Source organism: Trematomus bernacchii, unplaced genomic scaffold (assembly GCF_902827165.1).
Source record: "Trematomus bernacchii unplaced genomic scaffold, fTreBer1.1, whole genome shotgun sequence".
In the NCBI taxonomy this organism is placed as follows: domain Eukaryota; kingdom Metazoa; phylum Chordata; class Actinopteri; order Perciformes; family Nototheniidae; genus Trematomus; species Trematomus bernacchii.
In genome coordinates, this window is record NW_022987821.1 from 778,287 (window position 1) to 796,163 (window position 17,877).

The following is a 17,877-nucleotide window of genomic DNA, read 5'->3' on the forward strand; positions in this document are numbered from 1 at the left end:
TGTGATTCTTTTTTTTATAGGACGGTCATTTCAATGTCTTCACAAAGCCCTTAATTATTTATTACGTTCTGGTTAAAGCGGTAATCCTCTAGCAATGTCTCAAACACAACATACATTTTCAAACATTGAAATGTGAGAAGCTGGGCGCTAAGAGTCAACAGAAAGATTCCACTTTCCCTATACACAAACACCTGGGCTGGGAATTTCGAGCAGGTGTGTGAAGTCTCTTTTTGGGACCAAGTCTCTGACCATGATGCTTGCTAGATTTCTTGTTTTCCTCAGTTTTCTCTTAAATTGGGTTTGCTCTGAAACCCAAAAATCTATTACTGGTTTGTTTACGTGCTTTATACAAAGGCAGATTAGTGATGGCATTGGCACTTTAAGCATTAAAGCTGCCAATAACAGTGTTGTGCGTCATCGTAGTAACAAGGGCAAGTGTCACCAGCTAATGCTCCATGTTTTGGGATAGCATTAGCACAGTTGTTCTAACACATTGTACATGTTTTCGAGCTATGATATAATGCTGCTGTTTGGTCATTTTCAATTCAAAACAGTTTGGAGTATAACACAATTGTGGATTAATACATTCATTATGTCCATAGAGTCATACTTTCTTCTCCTCATGTAGCTGCTATAAGACAGCTTCTGCTTTCAGCTTCTGCTATGGTCTACTAGCTTTCTGTAACAAATTGTCTGAAATGATGACACGGCAAGTTCAACAGAAGGAAGAGCGAGTTGGTCTACTCCCTCCGTCAGTAAATCAAACATTTCACTAAACTTCACTAACTTCATTGTCTTCTTTGATCTGATTAAAGTAGACAGCCAAGTCAGTTAACACACTTGCTTACACATTGCTAAAATAACGTGGCCATATTTGACCCGTACCCCCTCCGAGAGCGGTCTGAGTCTCAATGTGTCCTGGTTGTTTTCACAACATAGCTGTCCATTGTGATCACAAGAGACTGATGTTAATGCCAGGTCTAAACAGGGCCGTTGTTATGCTATGCATTTGCAGTCTTTACGCTGTGATGACAGGCTGATTTACAGGGGAACTTTGAAGATGGAAGAATTTACAGCGTCCAGGGACGGAGTATGTGAAGGGTCATGTGAGAAGCAGCGTGACAATTGTACGCTAATAAAGGCACGTTAATCGCCTGGGAAGCGTATTAAACAGCTGCTATTTGATAGTTTTGAGTCGACAGTTGTGGTTGTTAAATAACTACTGTTGTGCTTTTTCAATACTGCAGTGTATTGTGGGAGTCCTGGAAGCTCAGTGGGCTGAGAAACACTGCATGAAATGTGGTGGGATGGATTTTCACTCATGGCTGTGGTTAGTCACTTCCTCGCTACTGCCTTTCCCAATACTCCCCATTGTTGTAATATAACCATAATCCAACTAAAATATCTCAATATTCCAAAAGTCACAATGTTTTTGAAATCTTGTGACGGCAGCTAGAGAAGACAATACATGTTAGTCTGTGTACTCCCCCCTGAAGGAGGAGGAATGTCTTAGTGCGACAAATTTCCTCCCCATGTGAACAAAGGTTCCCACTGTCCCCCCCCCCAGCACAGCTCAAATAACAATGAAAGTAGCCAGGACATATGTTGGTGCCACTCAAGGCCGTCTAGTTAACATTTGTGTAAAAGTCTACCTCTATAGTTATTCATTTGGTCTGATAACCAGTGTTGATTGCAGCCTTGCCACTGTATCCAATATAAGACTGTTACACTTGTGCATATACTTAAATTACTCTCAGTTTAAGGACATTTGGCAGCTATCTCGGATAATGTCTGGTATCAGAGCAATATCTCATTGACATTTGTTTTACAAAATTGTTTATTTTGAAGCAACATTCCAGAATAAGGCGAGACTGCTCAGTGAACACACATTTTTATCTTTGCCAAATCAACTTCAGACAGCCTGCCAGTATCAGAGTGTAAAGTTAGTAACAATGGAGTCATCATTTATCTGTTAGGATAGACGTTGGCTCTCTCCATTTGTGTCAATCAGTGCTAGGCTTCTGTCAAATAATAACAGTTTAAAAACTCTGGTGGTTCCGGTTAGATTATTAAGCATGTTAAAAGGCCCCTACGTCACACTTGGTCTAAAGTTCAGCACAGCTTGAATACTACAAGGGCAACCTGCAGCCAAGTGAAACATTTACAAAGCACTTCCACAAACACCTTTAGGGAGAAGACGGTTTACTTTTAGTTCAGACTCCTATAGCCAGAATGATTTATAGATTTGTAATGTTCTACAGAGTCAGAAAGAATCTGAATTTGTAGCAAACAGGAGAACGGAAAGAAACAGAATGTTTAGCAATGTAACACAAAGCTATCTGCAAAGTCTGAAACATTTTTGTATTAAACCTTGAAATTAGAATCCATTGTGCCCTATGTTTATCACATCTAATGCTAATATGTTGCATTTGTTTTCTATAATGATATCACTATTACTCCCTGTGTTTATACTACAGTGACATTCCAAAGGCCATGATTTACGTCTTCAGCTCCTTCACTGTTTTTGCATGGCAGAACATTGTTTGGGGTTAAACAAGAACGTAAACGGCATTAATTATGGGGCTGAAACCCTCCGTCAGACGCATTCAAACTCAGAGGGAGGCTCAATCTTGGTTTTGCGCTTTGACTTTTTATTGATGGGGGAAAGACATCTCTGCTGCATGGGAGGTCGATTTCCCACATAATTAAACTAGCTCATATACAAATCCTGCAAAAGGAGAGTGTAAATAGAAATGTGTTTGCATAGAAGGTGTGGCTACAGCTTTGGAGACAGGTGCTGGAAATATGTTCCCGCACATCCACAGCTGTTGACATGATGGGCTGTGAAGCACATGTTGTTAGTTAGCATCCAAATGCTCTTCAGCGCAAGAAAATGCACCACAATCCAGTTTCGATGGGCTCTATTGTGTTGTGGCAAGCTACAGCTATTACCTGGTCATATACACCACCACGGGGAAAACACATCTCATTCTTTCAACTGTCCCCTTAAGGGTTTTTCAAACTGAACTCTTGCATAGCCTTCTTCTTTCTATTGGATCTATTTCACCCTCATGAATAGAATTAGAACACATTGAATTCAATACACTGCTGCCTTTACTTACGTACTTTTAGACCCCTTCTCCACTACAATTATGTAGGGATCGTGTTGAACTTTTTACTCACAGCTTAAGTTACTAGTTACTTTAATTATAATGCGTAAAAAAACACAAATTATATATATTAGATTATAAATTCAACTAGCAAAACGTTGCTGAATTATTGAATAATGATTGTTTTTAATTAATAAATAACCAGCATTAATAATCTTTTATGTAATGTTATAATTTATTTATTATTAGATGTTCTTGAATTGGGTACATTTAGCTGATTATACTTACTAACAGGACTTTTCCTTGTACCATAGTCTTACTGTGTGTATCAGTACTTTTATGAAGTATGTCAAATATCTGAATACTCCTTCCACCTGTGACACCCTCCTCCCTGCATAGTCTAGTGACTATAAACAGTAGGAAGTTTACTACAAACATATCCAACAACCCCCACCAGCCCGCCAACAAGGACGACCCCCCCCCACCCCCCACCCTCCTCCGTCTGCCTGCGAGGTTTCAATGAACAGGAAGAGCACTTCATGGTTTCAGGGGACGTCAGGGTCATGAGCTAAGGTGGCAGCCATAGATAACAGATCAAACGGGGGCTAATAAGCTGTAGCTCTCCAGCACAAATATATATGTTATACTTCTTTTTGGTGTTGAGCTTTCCTGTACCAGCTTGAGTTTAGAAAACCCTTTTGTCTGTTCAAGGACACAGAGTATGTCAGGGGCATTAGGTGGTTCAATCATTCATTTAAAAGCCTCTCAGTTCAACTTTATGGCGTTGCTTAAGATTTCTGTTAGGAACACTAAGGTGGGGCTTACTAGTGTAGCTCTTTTCAGTTCCTGGTAGTGCGTCTAAATAAATACAATTTAATGAATTTCCTTGTTTAGTCATCGCTGATCGTTGCCAACTTGAACAATGCAATCTGACCTGAACTCTTAGAGATCTCTCCACACATTTTTTTCTTTTGCGTTTCTCATGATTAACGTATATTAATCCTTGTGACACTCTATGGGTGCCGCATGCAGTCAGTCAAGGACCTTTTTGAGTGTTGCAGAAATGTGAATGTATGCTTAACACAATGGGTTAGCTTTATGAAAACACATTCCAGTCACGGTCTTTTGACTTTCCCCGAGGTGAAAGGACTTTAGAATCAATGACATGGTATTTTTGTGCAGGGCATATTGACCTGAGACAGAGAGGGAAAGCCAAAGGATCAGTGGATTCCTCCCATTGCATTCCACTTGTTATCTTTGCTATGAGCAACCTTTTTATCCAACTTCTCTCTTGGGAAAAACACAGCTTTAATAACCTTTCTTCTCTTTCGGTACTAGTTAGTAAGTGAGGCACTTGAAGAACTAGTTCAGCTTTGGGTAATCAGTCACCTGCAGAAGTGGACTTTCACCTTTCTAGCTCTGATTTTATCTCTCCATGTCTGCCATTCACTTTTTCCACTATCTTGCTTTTTTTAGTTGCGGACGTCCCTGTTTGTACTGTAAACGAAGCGCAGAGACATTACAAGTTCTGAAGGGCGTTCGAGTCGTCTGCACCACCTACCCCGGTCAGAAAAAAAGCAATAGATAGGAGTAAATGAGTAAGTGAAAGAAGAGGAGGGGAAGCGGTGAGAACAAAACCAGGAAGTTGAGCAAGAACAACCCCTCCCCTTTTGTCCTATACTCCTCCGTTACTAATGCCCACCCCACCCCACACCCCCTGAACACCACCACTCACCTGTCCAGTTTCAACCCTTTTCCACCTCCTCCCCCCTCTCCCCCTTCCAAAGCTCCTCCTCTCGGGGCAGGTGAGCCAGTAGGCACTATAAAGGGTTGGCTAATGTGCAGCAACCTATCTTCTCTGCTCGGTGTAGTGCGGAAGAACAGGAGGCAGAGAGAGAGAGAGAGAGAGTGGTGTGCGAGAGAGAGAGAGGCGGAGTAGGAACGTTGCAATTTAAAAAGACAATTGGATTGCCTGTTCTCAGACTTGCGTTGCAACCATGGGGCTGGGAGTAAGTATTGGAGCTTTGTCACATGCTTTGGACTAGTTTCTCAGATTCTTTAGGTTAAGATTAAGCTGGTTATGTTTTTCACTTTTGAGCCTACACTCAAAGTTTTTGTCTCAAGCTATTGCCTGAAGTACTTTCCAAATCGGCTGTGAACTTTGAGGGAACTCTTTTAAACTCTTTTAAATTGGAAACTTTTATGAGAGTTATTCACAGTCCTTCTGACAATGATTAACGCAGCTTGTTTGAACAGCAACGTTGACACTGTTCTCGGCTCTTGCAATTTAGGAGGAAGCTGCAGAGCAAAATTACCACGTGTGCTCAAGTCCTATGTTATTTTGTCTCACTTTCTTCAATTCAGCGAGGGAAAGAGGAGTACAAACTGGCAGCCACGTCAGATGGCGGGGACAAGACATCCAAGAAAGCCAGGGCGCTTAAGAATATGGAAGAACTCAAGAAAGAAGTTGACCTGGTAAGTGAAAAAAAACTTTAAATAAACCTATAATTGTCCTAAATACTTGTGTGGAGCTATTTCAGTAACTCAAACCCTCAAAAGTGTTTCAAACTTTCAAAATCCATCTTCTAACTGAAATGAACAGACATTAAATAGAACCACCTTGTTGAACTTTAAAAGCATGTCCTCCCGTTAACATATTTTTGCCTGATTCAGACCATGTTGGTCACTAAGGCAAAATGTACGGTCACAGCAATGACACAGTCACGGCTGAGACAGACCGCTGCTTTGACCTCATGGCTAGTCACATGAGATGTAACCGTCTGCCCCGTATTTCATAAAGATTGCTACTTACACCCCATGCATGTACTGTCACATGTCATTAAGGAGTTCGCAGCCATACTTAACTTCTAAGTCATGCTTATGTGGATTAGTTTTCTATGCTGAGAGGCTCTGTTGTCATTATTGTCTTCAGTTTCTCAAAACACTCACTTTTACTGCAGCCTGTAAACGTTTATTATTCTGCTTCTTAGTTCTTTTCAAACTCTTAAATCACGTGTAGTCATCTCTAGCCGCGGAAACTAAAGTGCAGAGTTAGTGCAAAGAAGTGTGCATAGAGTTTCTGGTGGTTTCCTGTGTAAAACAGTCACCAAATTTCCACTGGTGTCAGCGTTTTCTCAGTCTGTATCTGAAGCTCTCAGAGGTCATTTCCCAAGGTCATTCTTGCATTAACTTCATCCCCTAGTTAATGAGAAGGGCTAATTAATAATGTCAAACCACTTGCTGTTCTAAAAAAAAAATGCATTTATTGAAGTTGTTAAAGTTCAATTATTTCTACTTATTGTAAAGTTTACCAAAGAGGTTCTCACTTCAGTCTTTAGCCGTAAACTAAAGAATGTCCTCTTCAAGACAAAGCGTCTTTTAACTCCCGCAGGAAAGTGTCCTTCACAAGGTCAGTTCACAAAAGGCACATTCAGGTGTCATGTTCATGTCAAAGCTCGAAGCAGACATTACTGAAAACTAGTGAAAGATTTGATAATAACATTATAATCCATTTCTGAACATTTCGCTGTATTATAGACTTGTCTTTGACTCTCACAAGGTCATCAGTGGAAGGTGCAGATTAATGCTGTCAGTTTGCCGCAGGTATGCCAAAGTACAACAAACTGCAATAACTTGGATGCTGTGGCTTGTTGCCAGTTTTAATATTAAGTGCAATTTTCTCCACATTCCAGGCTCAATGTCACCCAGCAGGTCACAGAGGACTGCAGGTTATTAGGCAGTAAAATACGCATCGTGGTGACATATTAATTATAATTGTTCTCGGTGCGTCTTAACTAGATCTCAAAGTCCTACCGCCGCTGAAGGACATCTCAATGCCATAGCAACCGTATCGCCAATAGGCCATAACCTCCCTAGCATATCATTTACTGGGATTAACAGCAGGCGGTGTCTTTAGTGACTCCTGCATTGTGTTTCAGAGAGTTTGACTTTGGGAACAAAAAGGGGCAAAGTCATTTACCATCACGCATCGCTGATTCTCAGATTTAAACTACAATTAAAAAATAATTGGCCAGTAGTAAAACAATAATAGGTCGGTGTCTTTATGCCGACATGTTAATGATTATTGCACCATCATATTTGCGGCATCGTACAATTAAATGAGGCGACAAAGTCCAGCTAAAGACAATAGTAGCTATCCCCATAAAGCTGTGATTTGATCAAATGTGACAAAGTCCAACATTAAATGCTAAATATAGAATTTGACAACCTCAATAGTGTTTGCCATTCAAGACATGATCCAAATATGAGCCGTAATAGTGATTTTCCTCTGTTGGCTGATGCAAAACAATGGCATGGCGGGAAAGACTGCAATTTCACCCATTTCTTCCACTAATCTTGAGTATGCATGAATGTAAAGTCACTTCTTCCCTTACAGCTTAGGACCTTACATTTTTATAATGTAAATGCATTTCTCATACAGTGGATGTGAAATATTTACCTTAAAATGTCAATGTAAGCTTGTACTTAAATAATACAATGGGTCCTTTAGTGGTGTGAACTGACGCCTCATTCATTCAGTCATTCATTCATGGAGCTACAGTCGCCGGGAACACATCACCCATCTTTCATAGCACATTTGCTTTCAGTACAGATCATTACATGGGAGTCAACTAAATAACCATGCTATATGTACAACAAGCTCAACATTACGTTACAATAATGATAACAATTTCCTACATGACACACGTAAATAATGATAGACTCGTTGTTAGGATGTAGCAATCTGTGTAGCTTAAAAACAGTAATGCAATACTGAAATGGAAAATTCCACAGCAGTCTATCACAACAATAATTTGTCACTTATGTGAAGGTGGTAAAAACACAACACTTGGTATAAAGATCACAGTTGTTTAACACAGTATGACAAAAAAAGAAAGAACGGTGGGAGTCAGATATTATTGCAGATCATCCAAATGACACAGGAATAATCTGTATTCATCACTGGCTGTAGGCGTTATTCAACAAACACAGTGTGGGCACGCCAGCTTCTCTGGTTGTTCATTTGCAGATCCACTGTAATTTGAATTTTCTTCCCCCGGCTCATTTAAAGATCAACAGATAGCTACTTCATTTGACGACTCTGGTATTGCCGTGAGTTCGGCTCTACCCAAAACACATGAGCGCTACTCCAGCAAACATCAGTGTATCAGTGGCTGGATGGGGTGTTTCATTCAGCAAACAGTTTGAATGAGTCCAAACGCAACCCAGCTTAACTCTGGTGTTTGGCTGCCACTTCTCTATCATCAACTGACTCTCAACGTCTGCTTCAACTAATCTTAAAATCACACTGTACGGACCGGCGTGCGTTCCGTAATCCTGATCAGATGGCCCATTTTGCCTTGTCATCTTTATGTTCCCCCTGTGTCCCTCTGAAAGACAGGACATTTTTATAATCCTCAAAGGAGATAATATCTGCATCCGGATTTTTGCTACTAAATGTCTCACAATCTCTCCCTCCTCTCCATAGGATGATCACAAGTTAACCTTGGATGAACTGCACAGAAAATATGGTACCGACCTTTCCAGGGTGAGTAGTCTGCATTTGTGTGTGTTTACTTTTTGAGTGTGTGTGTGTGGGAGCTACAGGGAAGATCTCACTGTACAAACTGAGGTCAAAAGCACACAAATAGAGGCAAGGAAGAGAAATTGTTGTTATCTGGGTGGACTGACCCTCTTTCACATTGTACAAAAAGCTATGGGCTTTACCAAGCACCACACACTTTATCCCATTACACAACCCGATACAGCCCAAAGCTAGCCAAATGCTTGACTGATGCTGATTATCCACTGAAATCTGAGCTGTCTGCCCCAAAACAAAGACTTCATTCACACAGGGACACCGGTAGCAACCGGAAAAAAAGAAACTTTCAGTCAAACTCTACTTTTAAATCTTCGAGTTTTTAACATTTGGAAAACATGACCTTGTTGACACTCTAAATGATAACAGAAAGAAGCCGATTACCCTGTCTCTCACACTGTGATACCACAAGCTGCAAACAAAGTATGTAGTCTTATGGGCTTGTGAAAGAAGGAAACAGTCATTTTAGGATTACTGACATTTTTTCTTTCTGTGGATGTGTTTCCGATTGTTTTAACCCTACTTTATCCCTTACCTACTGAAGTAAAAGCGAGATGTTTACCTAGAAGACCTATTTTTATAGTGTTTCCCTGCACTAAACTCTCCTCACAGGTTTAACTGTATGAAAGTATGCATGCTATTTAAGCTGACATAGCTAAACCTGTTTTTCACGTCTCTTTTAGGGTCTCTCCAACGCCAGAGCGAAAGAGATCCTGCTTCGAGATGGCCCTAACGCCCTCACACCTCCCCCCACAACGCCTGAATGGGTGAAGTTCTGCAGACAGGTAAAAGTGACTTCTTCCCAGCAGGAAATACCAGTTTGGGAGTGCAAGATTTAGCATGCAAAACCTTAGTGAATTTGCATATTTAATGCAAATTCACTGAGATCCAATGCAAGATGGAACTTGAAACTTGATGTTGTTTTGTTCGCAGCTGTTCGGTGGTTTCTCCATGCTGCTCTGGATCGGTGCTCTCCTCTGCTTCCTGGCTTATGGTATCCAGGCGGCTTCTGAAGATGAACCCGCCAACGATAACGTAAGGAAATGTTTCCTAGAGTGTGATATTCATCAAAGAAAGATTAAATGACTAACATGCTTTTCTCTCCTATGTAGTTGTATCTGGGTGTGGTGCTCTCTGCTGTCGTCATCATCACTGGATGCTTCTCGTACTACCAAGAGGCCAAGAGCTCCAAGATCATGGACTCCTTCAAGAACCTGGTCCCACAGGTGAGCTTTTCCTGACTATTGTACCTTTAAATAATTGTATTATTTGCAAAATGGCCTAATGTTTAATATATCCAGTTGCTCAAAATGTTGCACGAATTTCACTAAACACTTATCATTTCACCTTTTGTTCTTATAGCAAGCCCTTGTCCTCCGTGACGGCGAGAAGAAGAACATCAACGCTGAGGAAGTGGTGGTTGGAGATTTGGTGGAGGTGAAAGGCGGTGACAGGATCCCTGCTGATCTGCGTGTCGTCTCCGCTAGCGGCTGCAAGGTGCAAAACCTGAAAAACTTGTTTTAATCAGATTTGACAGGCATTGTGGCTTGAAACAGCACATAAGCTTCTTTACATCTGATAATGAACGCTGACATTATTTTCATTTCTCAGGTGGACAACTCCTCTCTGACCGGTGAGTCAGAGCCTCAGTCTCGTACCCCCGACTTCTCCGCCGACAACCCTCTGGAAACCAGGAACATCGCTTTCTTCTCCACCAACTGTGTTGAAGGTAGAGATCTGACAATTAGCCGACAAGACCAAATTCACCGGGTCATCATTTTCTAACTTCATCACCTCCATTTCTCTCTCTAGGTACTTGCAGAGGAGTCGTCATCAACACCGGAGATCGTACCGTCATGGGTCGTATCGCCTGTCTGGCTTCCAGTCTGGATGGTGGCAAAACTCCCATCGCCAAGGAGATCGAGCACTTCATCCACATCATCACTGGCGTGGCCGTCTTCCTGGGTGTTTCCTTCTTCGTCCTCTCCCTCATCCTTGGGTATGGCTGGCTGGAGGCCGTCATCTTCCTCATTGGTATCATCGTCGCCAACGTGCCAGAAGGTCTCCTGGCCACAGTCACTGTGAGTTGTAGTGTACACCATCTCTGTATAATTTATCTGAATATATTATTAGTGTAAAGTATTTAATACTTGGTTTCTGTCTGTAGGTGTGTCTGACCCTGACCGCTAAGCGCATGGCCAAGAAGAACTGCCTGGTGAAGAACTTGGAAGCCGTGGAGACCCTGGGCTCCACCTCCACCATCTGCTCCGACAAGACCGGCACCCTGACCCAGAACAGGATGACCGTGGCCCACATGTGGTTCGACAACCAGATCCACGAGGCCGACACCACGGAGAACCAGAGCGGTGCCACCTTCGACAGGAGCTCCGCCACATGGGGTGCCCTCGCCAGAATCGCCGGCCTCTGCAACCGCGCCGTCTTCCTGGCAGAGCAGTCCGGTGTCCCCATCCTGAAGGTAAGATGCTTATTGCAGTAAGCCTTCAAAAAAGAATGTAGAATGTACCCTGATCACCTCATGGAATACTTTCCCTCCTTATAACATTCTGTTTTATGTTATTGAATGCTATTCAAAGTGTTGTTTTTCTCTCTGTGTTATGTCAATATTCATGCACAGTATATTATAAAAGAAGAAATACTAATTATGTCTTTTTTGAGTCAAACCCACTAATCAAACACTTTGTCGTCTGCTTAAATAAACAGAGAGATGTAGCCGGTGACGCCTCAGAAGCTGCCTTGCTGAAGTGCATTGAGCTGTGCTGTGGACCCGTTGGCGACATGAGAGACAAATACTACAAGGTTGCTGAGATCCCATTCAACTCCACCAACAAATACCAGGTAAAACCCCATTGGTTGTACATTTGAAGTGGGACATGTTGATTTACGCCCTCTAGTGGTTGGGTTTGATTATGTCTCTGTTTCTTTGGAATCAGGGCAAGTCATTAAATCCACTCTTCCTCTTGTCCTACAGCTTTCCATCCACAAGAATGCAACACCTGGAGAGTCCAAACAGCTGCTGGTGATGAAGGGCGCCCCAGAGAGGATTTTGGACCGCTGCTCCACCATCATGATGAACGGCAAAGAGCAGCCTCTGGACGACGAGATGAAAGATTCTTTCCAGAACGCCTACGTTGAGCTGGGAGGACTAGGAGAGAGAGTGCTAGGTAATACATAGCTTCATTCTATAGCTACACCCTTGGTTCGGAAGAGATATGTGGACTTCTGACAAGCATTGTCTGCCTTTCTGTCTCAGGTTTCTGCCAGTTCAACCTGCCCGACGACCAGTTCCCAGAAGGCTTTGCTTTTGACACAGAGGAGACGAACTTCCCCACTGAGAACCTCTGCTTCATCGGCCTCATGTCCATGATCGACCCTCCTCGTGCTGCTGTGCCCGATGCTGTCGGAAAATGCAGGAGCGCTGGAATCAAGGTATGTAACTAGGTCTATATCTATCATTTCAAAAGCAACACCTCAATCAGGTTATGTGTTAACACTTGTCTTCCCTCTCAGGTTATCATGGTGACAGGTGACCATCCCATCACAGCCAAGGCTATCGCTAAGGGTGTGGGTATCATCTCTGAGGGCAACGAGACAGTTGAAGACATCGCTGCTCGTCTGAATGTCCCCGTCTCTGAGGTCAACCCCAGGTTAGTACACAGCTGAGCTAAATGACATCGTCCTTCTAGACATGTCTCTTTTTTTGTGGCAGTTCTTCCTAATTCTTGGGCTAATGGAGCAAAATTCAATCAGCATTGGCTAATGAGGCCCAGCGTTCTACTCAGTTAAAACGTTTTTGTCATTAATTCACTGTAGACAAATCCATGGGTCTCTGAGCTGGTGCCTAACTTATACTCATCATGTTTAAAAGGAAGTGGGATTAAAACTGTTAGCCTAATGCTGCTGTGATTTCCTCTGCAGGGATGCCAAGGCCTGCGTCGTGCACGGCGGTGAGCTGAAGGAAATGACCCCCGAGCTGCTCGACGATGTGCTGAAGTACCACACTGAGATCGTCTTCGCCAGAACCTCCCCTCAGCAGAAACTGATCATTGTGGAAGGATGCCAGAGACAGGTTAGCATCAAAGAGAATTTAAAAACATTTTCACTGACGCAAATCAGGATTTAAAGCTTTCAGAAACATACATCTTGACGCACTAACGCTTCTCTCCCCTCTGTCCGCAGGGAGCCATTGTGGCTGTGACAGGTGACGGTGTGAACGACTCTCCTGCTCTGAAGAAGGCTGACATCGGTGTCGCTATGGGCATCTCTGGGTCTGACGTCTCCAAGCAGGCCGCCGACATGATCCTGCTGGACGACAACTTTGCCTCCATCGTCACTGGAGTGGAAGAAGGTAACAGATTGTACTTAACAGAACACTTTAAAGCCCTTTCAGCTGCAGGATTGTACACAATACTAATCACTCTGTTCTCTCATCAGGCCGTCTGATCTTCGACAACTTGAAGAAGTCCATCGCCTACACTCTGACCAGTAACATCCCTGAGATCTCACCCTTCCTCCTCTTCATCTGCGCCAACATCCCTCTGCCCCTGGGAACCGTCACCATCCTCTGTATCGACTTGGGAACTGACATGGTGAGCTCTTTGACATGACAGATGGCCTTATTTATTATGGTTGTCAAATCAAATATTGAATTGACCTTTTTATTTTTGTTTTCTCCCAGGTACCTGCCATCTCCCTGGCTTATGAAGAAGCTGAGAGCGACATCATGAAGAGACAGCCCAGAAACCCCAAAACAGATAAACTTGTAAATGAAAGGCTCATCAGTATAGCCTACGGACAGATTGGTAAGCTTTCCCGAAGTATATTGAAGCATTGAAACAGAAATTACTCTTTTTTTTTATCTAGAGCCATAAAACTGCTCTTCTTCTTGTCCGTTAGGTATGATGCAGGCCACAGCTGGGTTCTTCACATACTTTGTGATCCTGGCTGAAAACGGCTTCCTCCCCATGGACCTGCTGGGGATCAGAATGAAGTGGGACGACAAAACTATAAATGACCTGGAAGACAGCTACGGACAGCAGTGGGTAAGTGGCGCTCTAGTTTCTAAGCATGCTATGACATGTTCAGCTCATGACAGCTCATTCAAATATTAAAGGGAAGATTATTTGAGCTAATGTTCTTTCCCTCTTCCAGACATACGAGCGCAGAAAGATCATAGAGTTCACATGTCACACAGCGTTCTTCGCCAGTATTGTGGTCGTCCAGTGGGCCGATCTCATCATCTGTAAGACCAGGAGGAACTCCATCCTGCAACAAGGAATGAAGTATGTACATCTAAACGCTTTGACCTTTGTAAAATGACCCTGGGCTTTTGCAAAAGTTAACTCTGTTGCCTTGCCTCCAAAGGAACCGTATCCTGATCTTTGGACTGTTCGAGGAGACAGCTCTGGCTGCTTTCCTGTCATACTGCCCGGGCATGGACATTGCCCTCAGAATGTACCCCCTTAAGTGAGTAAAGCACACACTGGCACATTAAATACACATTATATAGGGGGCAATTTACTAAGTTCCTATGCCACTTAGTCGGTACCTAGTCTGAACTAAAGAGTTCTGATGAACTAAGTACGGCAAAGTACTTGGTGTGAAAGCGCCTATTATCTTGTCAGAAAAAAGGTGGATAATATCTTGTCACTGGTAATTTCCACTTCAGAGGCAGAATGAAGCAGGAGAGCTTCTGTATTAATGAGACTCTTTGCCCAACAGAGTCACATAGAGCGCCATAAAAGCATGTCGCTGAAATCCCACCGTATTTTCTCTCCTCATTATTGTTTTGCCTCTTCCCTTTCTCCTGCTTCTGCCTTTAATCTTCTAACCCTTCACCCACCCACTCCCCTTTCTCTCTGCCGATGTTTGACTAACCCCGGCTTCTCTTCCTTTCCCTCTGAGAGTCTAGTGCTCCTATTTCTGTCTCGTCTGTGTTTGTTTTGCTTCTTTATTTCTGTCTTGGATCGCTATCTCTCCAATTATATATAAAGTTCTCTGCAGGAATGAATTGAACATAACATTTGGCTAAATAAATCAGTTAATACATATTTTCTTTTGCTTTGAACAAGCTCTGAAACAGGCCACACTTTCAAGACATGTTATGTAAAGTCTCTATGTGATGTGCTCAATCTTTGTGTCTGTCGATCCCTATCTTAGGCCATGTTGGTGGTTCTGTGCCTTGCCCTACTCCCTCCTCATCTTCCTGTATGATGAAGGCAGAAGATATATCCTCAGACGCAACCCAGGCGGTAAGATCTTCTCTCCTCTCTTAGTACACATTTTGGATGTAATGCAGGGGATTTTCTTATTTCCCCGATGAGAAATCTGAAAATGTGATGCCGCTCAAAGTGTCTCTCAACACTTCAAAATTGGTTGTGTTTTTTTATGGTTTAATCGAATGTTCCTACTTCAATAACCATTAGAAACTCCATTGGTTTATCTTTAAAAAAAAGTCATGCAGAACAAATAAAAAGGCTATTTTCCTATCTCATAAATAGTATACTTCTTGGAGATACATTGCTTTCGACCACACTTCATTGAAAATGTATAGAGTTTTGAGATATCCTGCTAGCTTAAAACACATGAGGTTTTTTCGTGCCTCTGTTTCTGTGTGTGTTATTTCTGCTATTACTGCGTCTGCACACAGACCAGTGAACTGTGACAGATGGCTCGGCCCAGTGGGATCTCAACCCTCAACCCTGCCTTTGTTAATGCATTGTTCCACCCACGAAGCTGAGCAGAACCTGCATGCAGGCCTGGCTTTAAAGCAGCTGTATCTGTGTGTGTGTTAGTGTGTGTGGGTCTGTAACATCTGAGCCCCGCAGCACAGATCAGTGAACATCCCGTTGCCCATCCATGCTGAATAATGTGTTTCAATCAGACCGAGAAAAACAAGTTAAACTGCACGGTTTACACTTTTTAGGGATTAATTTGAACAAAGCATCTCAGAAAGAGATTTTCCCACTGTGGCTAAAAGCTAACTGCCCTTCAGATAATTGTTTAATCATGGGCCAAAAAAAGCTTTAACTCAAGAGTGGAAAACAAATCTAGCACGGTGATTTTTATCACTTAGGTCAGGGGTGTTAAACTCAAATACACAGTGGGCCAAAATAAAAAAATGGGTACTAGTCGAGGGCCGGACTGGTTCAATGTTTATTGCAAAACTTATTGAAATGAACTTATTGCACATATTAAACCTGGAACTAACAAAGCTTAAATGATTGCCTATAAAAACAACATTAAACATTAAATAATCAGTTGCATTCATTTCTTATGGCTCTACCTGCAGCTTTTCCGGAGTCATTTCTTATGATTACATTTTTCCACAGGCCAACAACAGCTTCAAAAAAACTATTTCCCTCAAAGAAAAAAACAAACATGCCCTGTTGTCGCAAGAAAAAAAGTGCAAAAGGAAACATCCATTTATACTCAGTTTGCTGCTCTGTGATGCTAGTTCAAGCCAGATACTTGGCATCTCATCTTGGGTGCAAGTTCATCAATGTTTGGGGTCAGGCTCTGAGCGGAGGAAATCCTCAGGATTGAGTGAAGGTGTGCGTGCAATATACCGGCGGGCCAGATCTAATAGTAATTAGAAATTATCCTGCGGGCCGAAATTAAATCCACCACGGGCCGGATTTGGCCCCCGGGCCTTGAGTTTGACACATGTGACTTAGGTTCATAGGGTTTACCGCTTATAAATAAAATGGAGATTTGGTTAAGGAAGGCCTGGCAAAAGAAGGTCAATTAGGTACACACTGGCTTCTATTAACGTGTATAGTCCTTCCGGTGATGGGGAAGTAACTTGCAAAATGTTTTATATTATATATTACGAGATTTATTTGAAAAACGATATATTCAAGAAAGTCTCGGCTTAATTCAGGACAAAAATAGACAATTTAGATGGCAGATGTGTGGCAAAACGTCCCGAGAATGCCCCTAACTCTTCTTTTTTCTCCTTTTGTCTTTAGGCTGGGTGGAGCAAGAGACATACTACTGAGTCCCCACGGAGAGCACAGTCAGTGTTTCATCGTTATTTACTGCCATGTTACATATTTCTCTGAGATGTTGCTCAGACCTCAAAAATACAAAGCATGGAAGAATATTTTGATGTTTATGTCATTCACAATAAAACATTTCCGCACCATTTTACATTGACGTCCACTCAGGAATTTGTTTTGATATTTTGCACACACTTTTGCTTCTCTGACACATGGATGATAAAAGCAGGATTAGCTGCAGGATGTTGTTTCAAGGCTCAATAGATATGTACCAGTGAGTCAGATCCGGTGACCCATGGGGACAGGATTATCCACCTCAACAGGTCCCAAACTTCGGTTCTGGAGCTACATTTGTTTAGAAAAGAGGGGAACATGAATTTAAACAAAAACAATTGTGATAAAAGAGAAATAATACATCATACATTGAAAAGCAAAAGCTTTCTCTCATCAAAAACGGAAAATGTAATCAAATGTTAGTGTTAGATTAACTGTGTTTACTTGGGACTCAAGTAACTGATCGCCCCAATCAAAATCAGTTCATTATCTGTTGATTGACTCATCAGTGTTATCTGCAACATCACTTAATTTCACTTAATGAAATGTTTACTTTCCCATGGTTTTATCTTTACCTGGCCGATATTAAGGAAAGCGTGTCGGGGCAGTGTGTGTGTGTGTGTGTGTGTGTGTGTTATCTCAAGAGCCAGTCTACCACAATGGTGTTTGCAATAGATTGCTCCGTTGCACGCTAATGCAAAGAGGCTCTCAGTGAAAATGAACTGAGACCACTCTAGTGCTATCTACTTTGTGTTTACCCCGGTCATTATGAACACCCCCTTCTCCCTCAACCCCTCTGGTGTGTGTGTGTGTGTACACATTTTAATGCTTTACCATCTTGGCCACAGATGGGCTGCTTCGCACACAATTAGACACTTAATACTAAAAAAGTTCTGATTGTTCTTACCAGTTGAGTTATTTTGCAGCAGTGGGTGCTGGTGTGAGACACACAGCGAGAGTGCTAATACAAGGATGGAGGGATGTAGAGAAATGGCAAGAAAGGTTGATAGATGGGAAACAAAGCGAGTCGATTTGACAACAACGAATATCTGAGCGCTCTTTCAATGCGTGTAATTAATCATCTTATTATGATTTG

At 42.3% G+C, this 17,877-nt stretch overlaps 1 protein-coding gene across 1 annotated transcript; it reads left to right on the plus strand.

Moving 5' to 3' along the window:
• Positions 1-4,867: 4,867 nt before the first annotated feature.
• On the plus strand, positions 4,868-16,878 carry LOC117498958 (sodium/potassium-transporting ATPase subunit alpha-1). Its single transcript, XM_034151170.1, has 23 exons — positions 4,868-5,119; positions 5,475-5,585; positions 8,599-8,658; positions 9,393-9,494; positions 9,643-9,744; positions 9,822-9,935; positions 10,072-10,206; positions 10,321-10,438; positions 10,522-10,790; positions 10,877-11,185; positions 11,431-11,565; positions 11,699-11,891; positions 11,981-12,156; positions 12,238-12,374; positions 12,646-12,796; positions 12,907-13,075; positions 13,162-13,316; positions 13,406-13,529; positions 13,624-13,769; positions 13,879-14,009; positions 14,092-14,193; positions 14,887-14,978; positions 16,698-16,878. The coding sequence occupies exons 1-23, from the start codon at positions 5,108-5,110 to the stop codon at positions 16,724-16,726; spliced, it is 3,072 nt and encodes a 1,023-aa protein (XP_034007061.1). The 5' UTR covers positions 4,868-5,107; the 3' UTR covers positions 16,727-16,878.
• Positions 16,879-17,877: the final 999 nt, after the last annotated feature.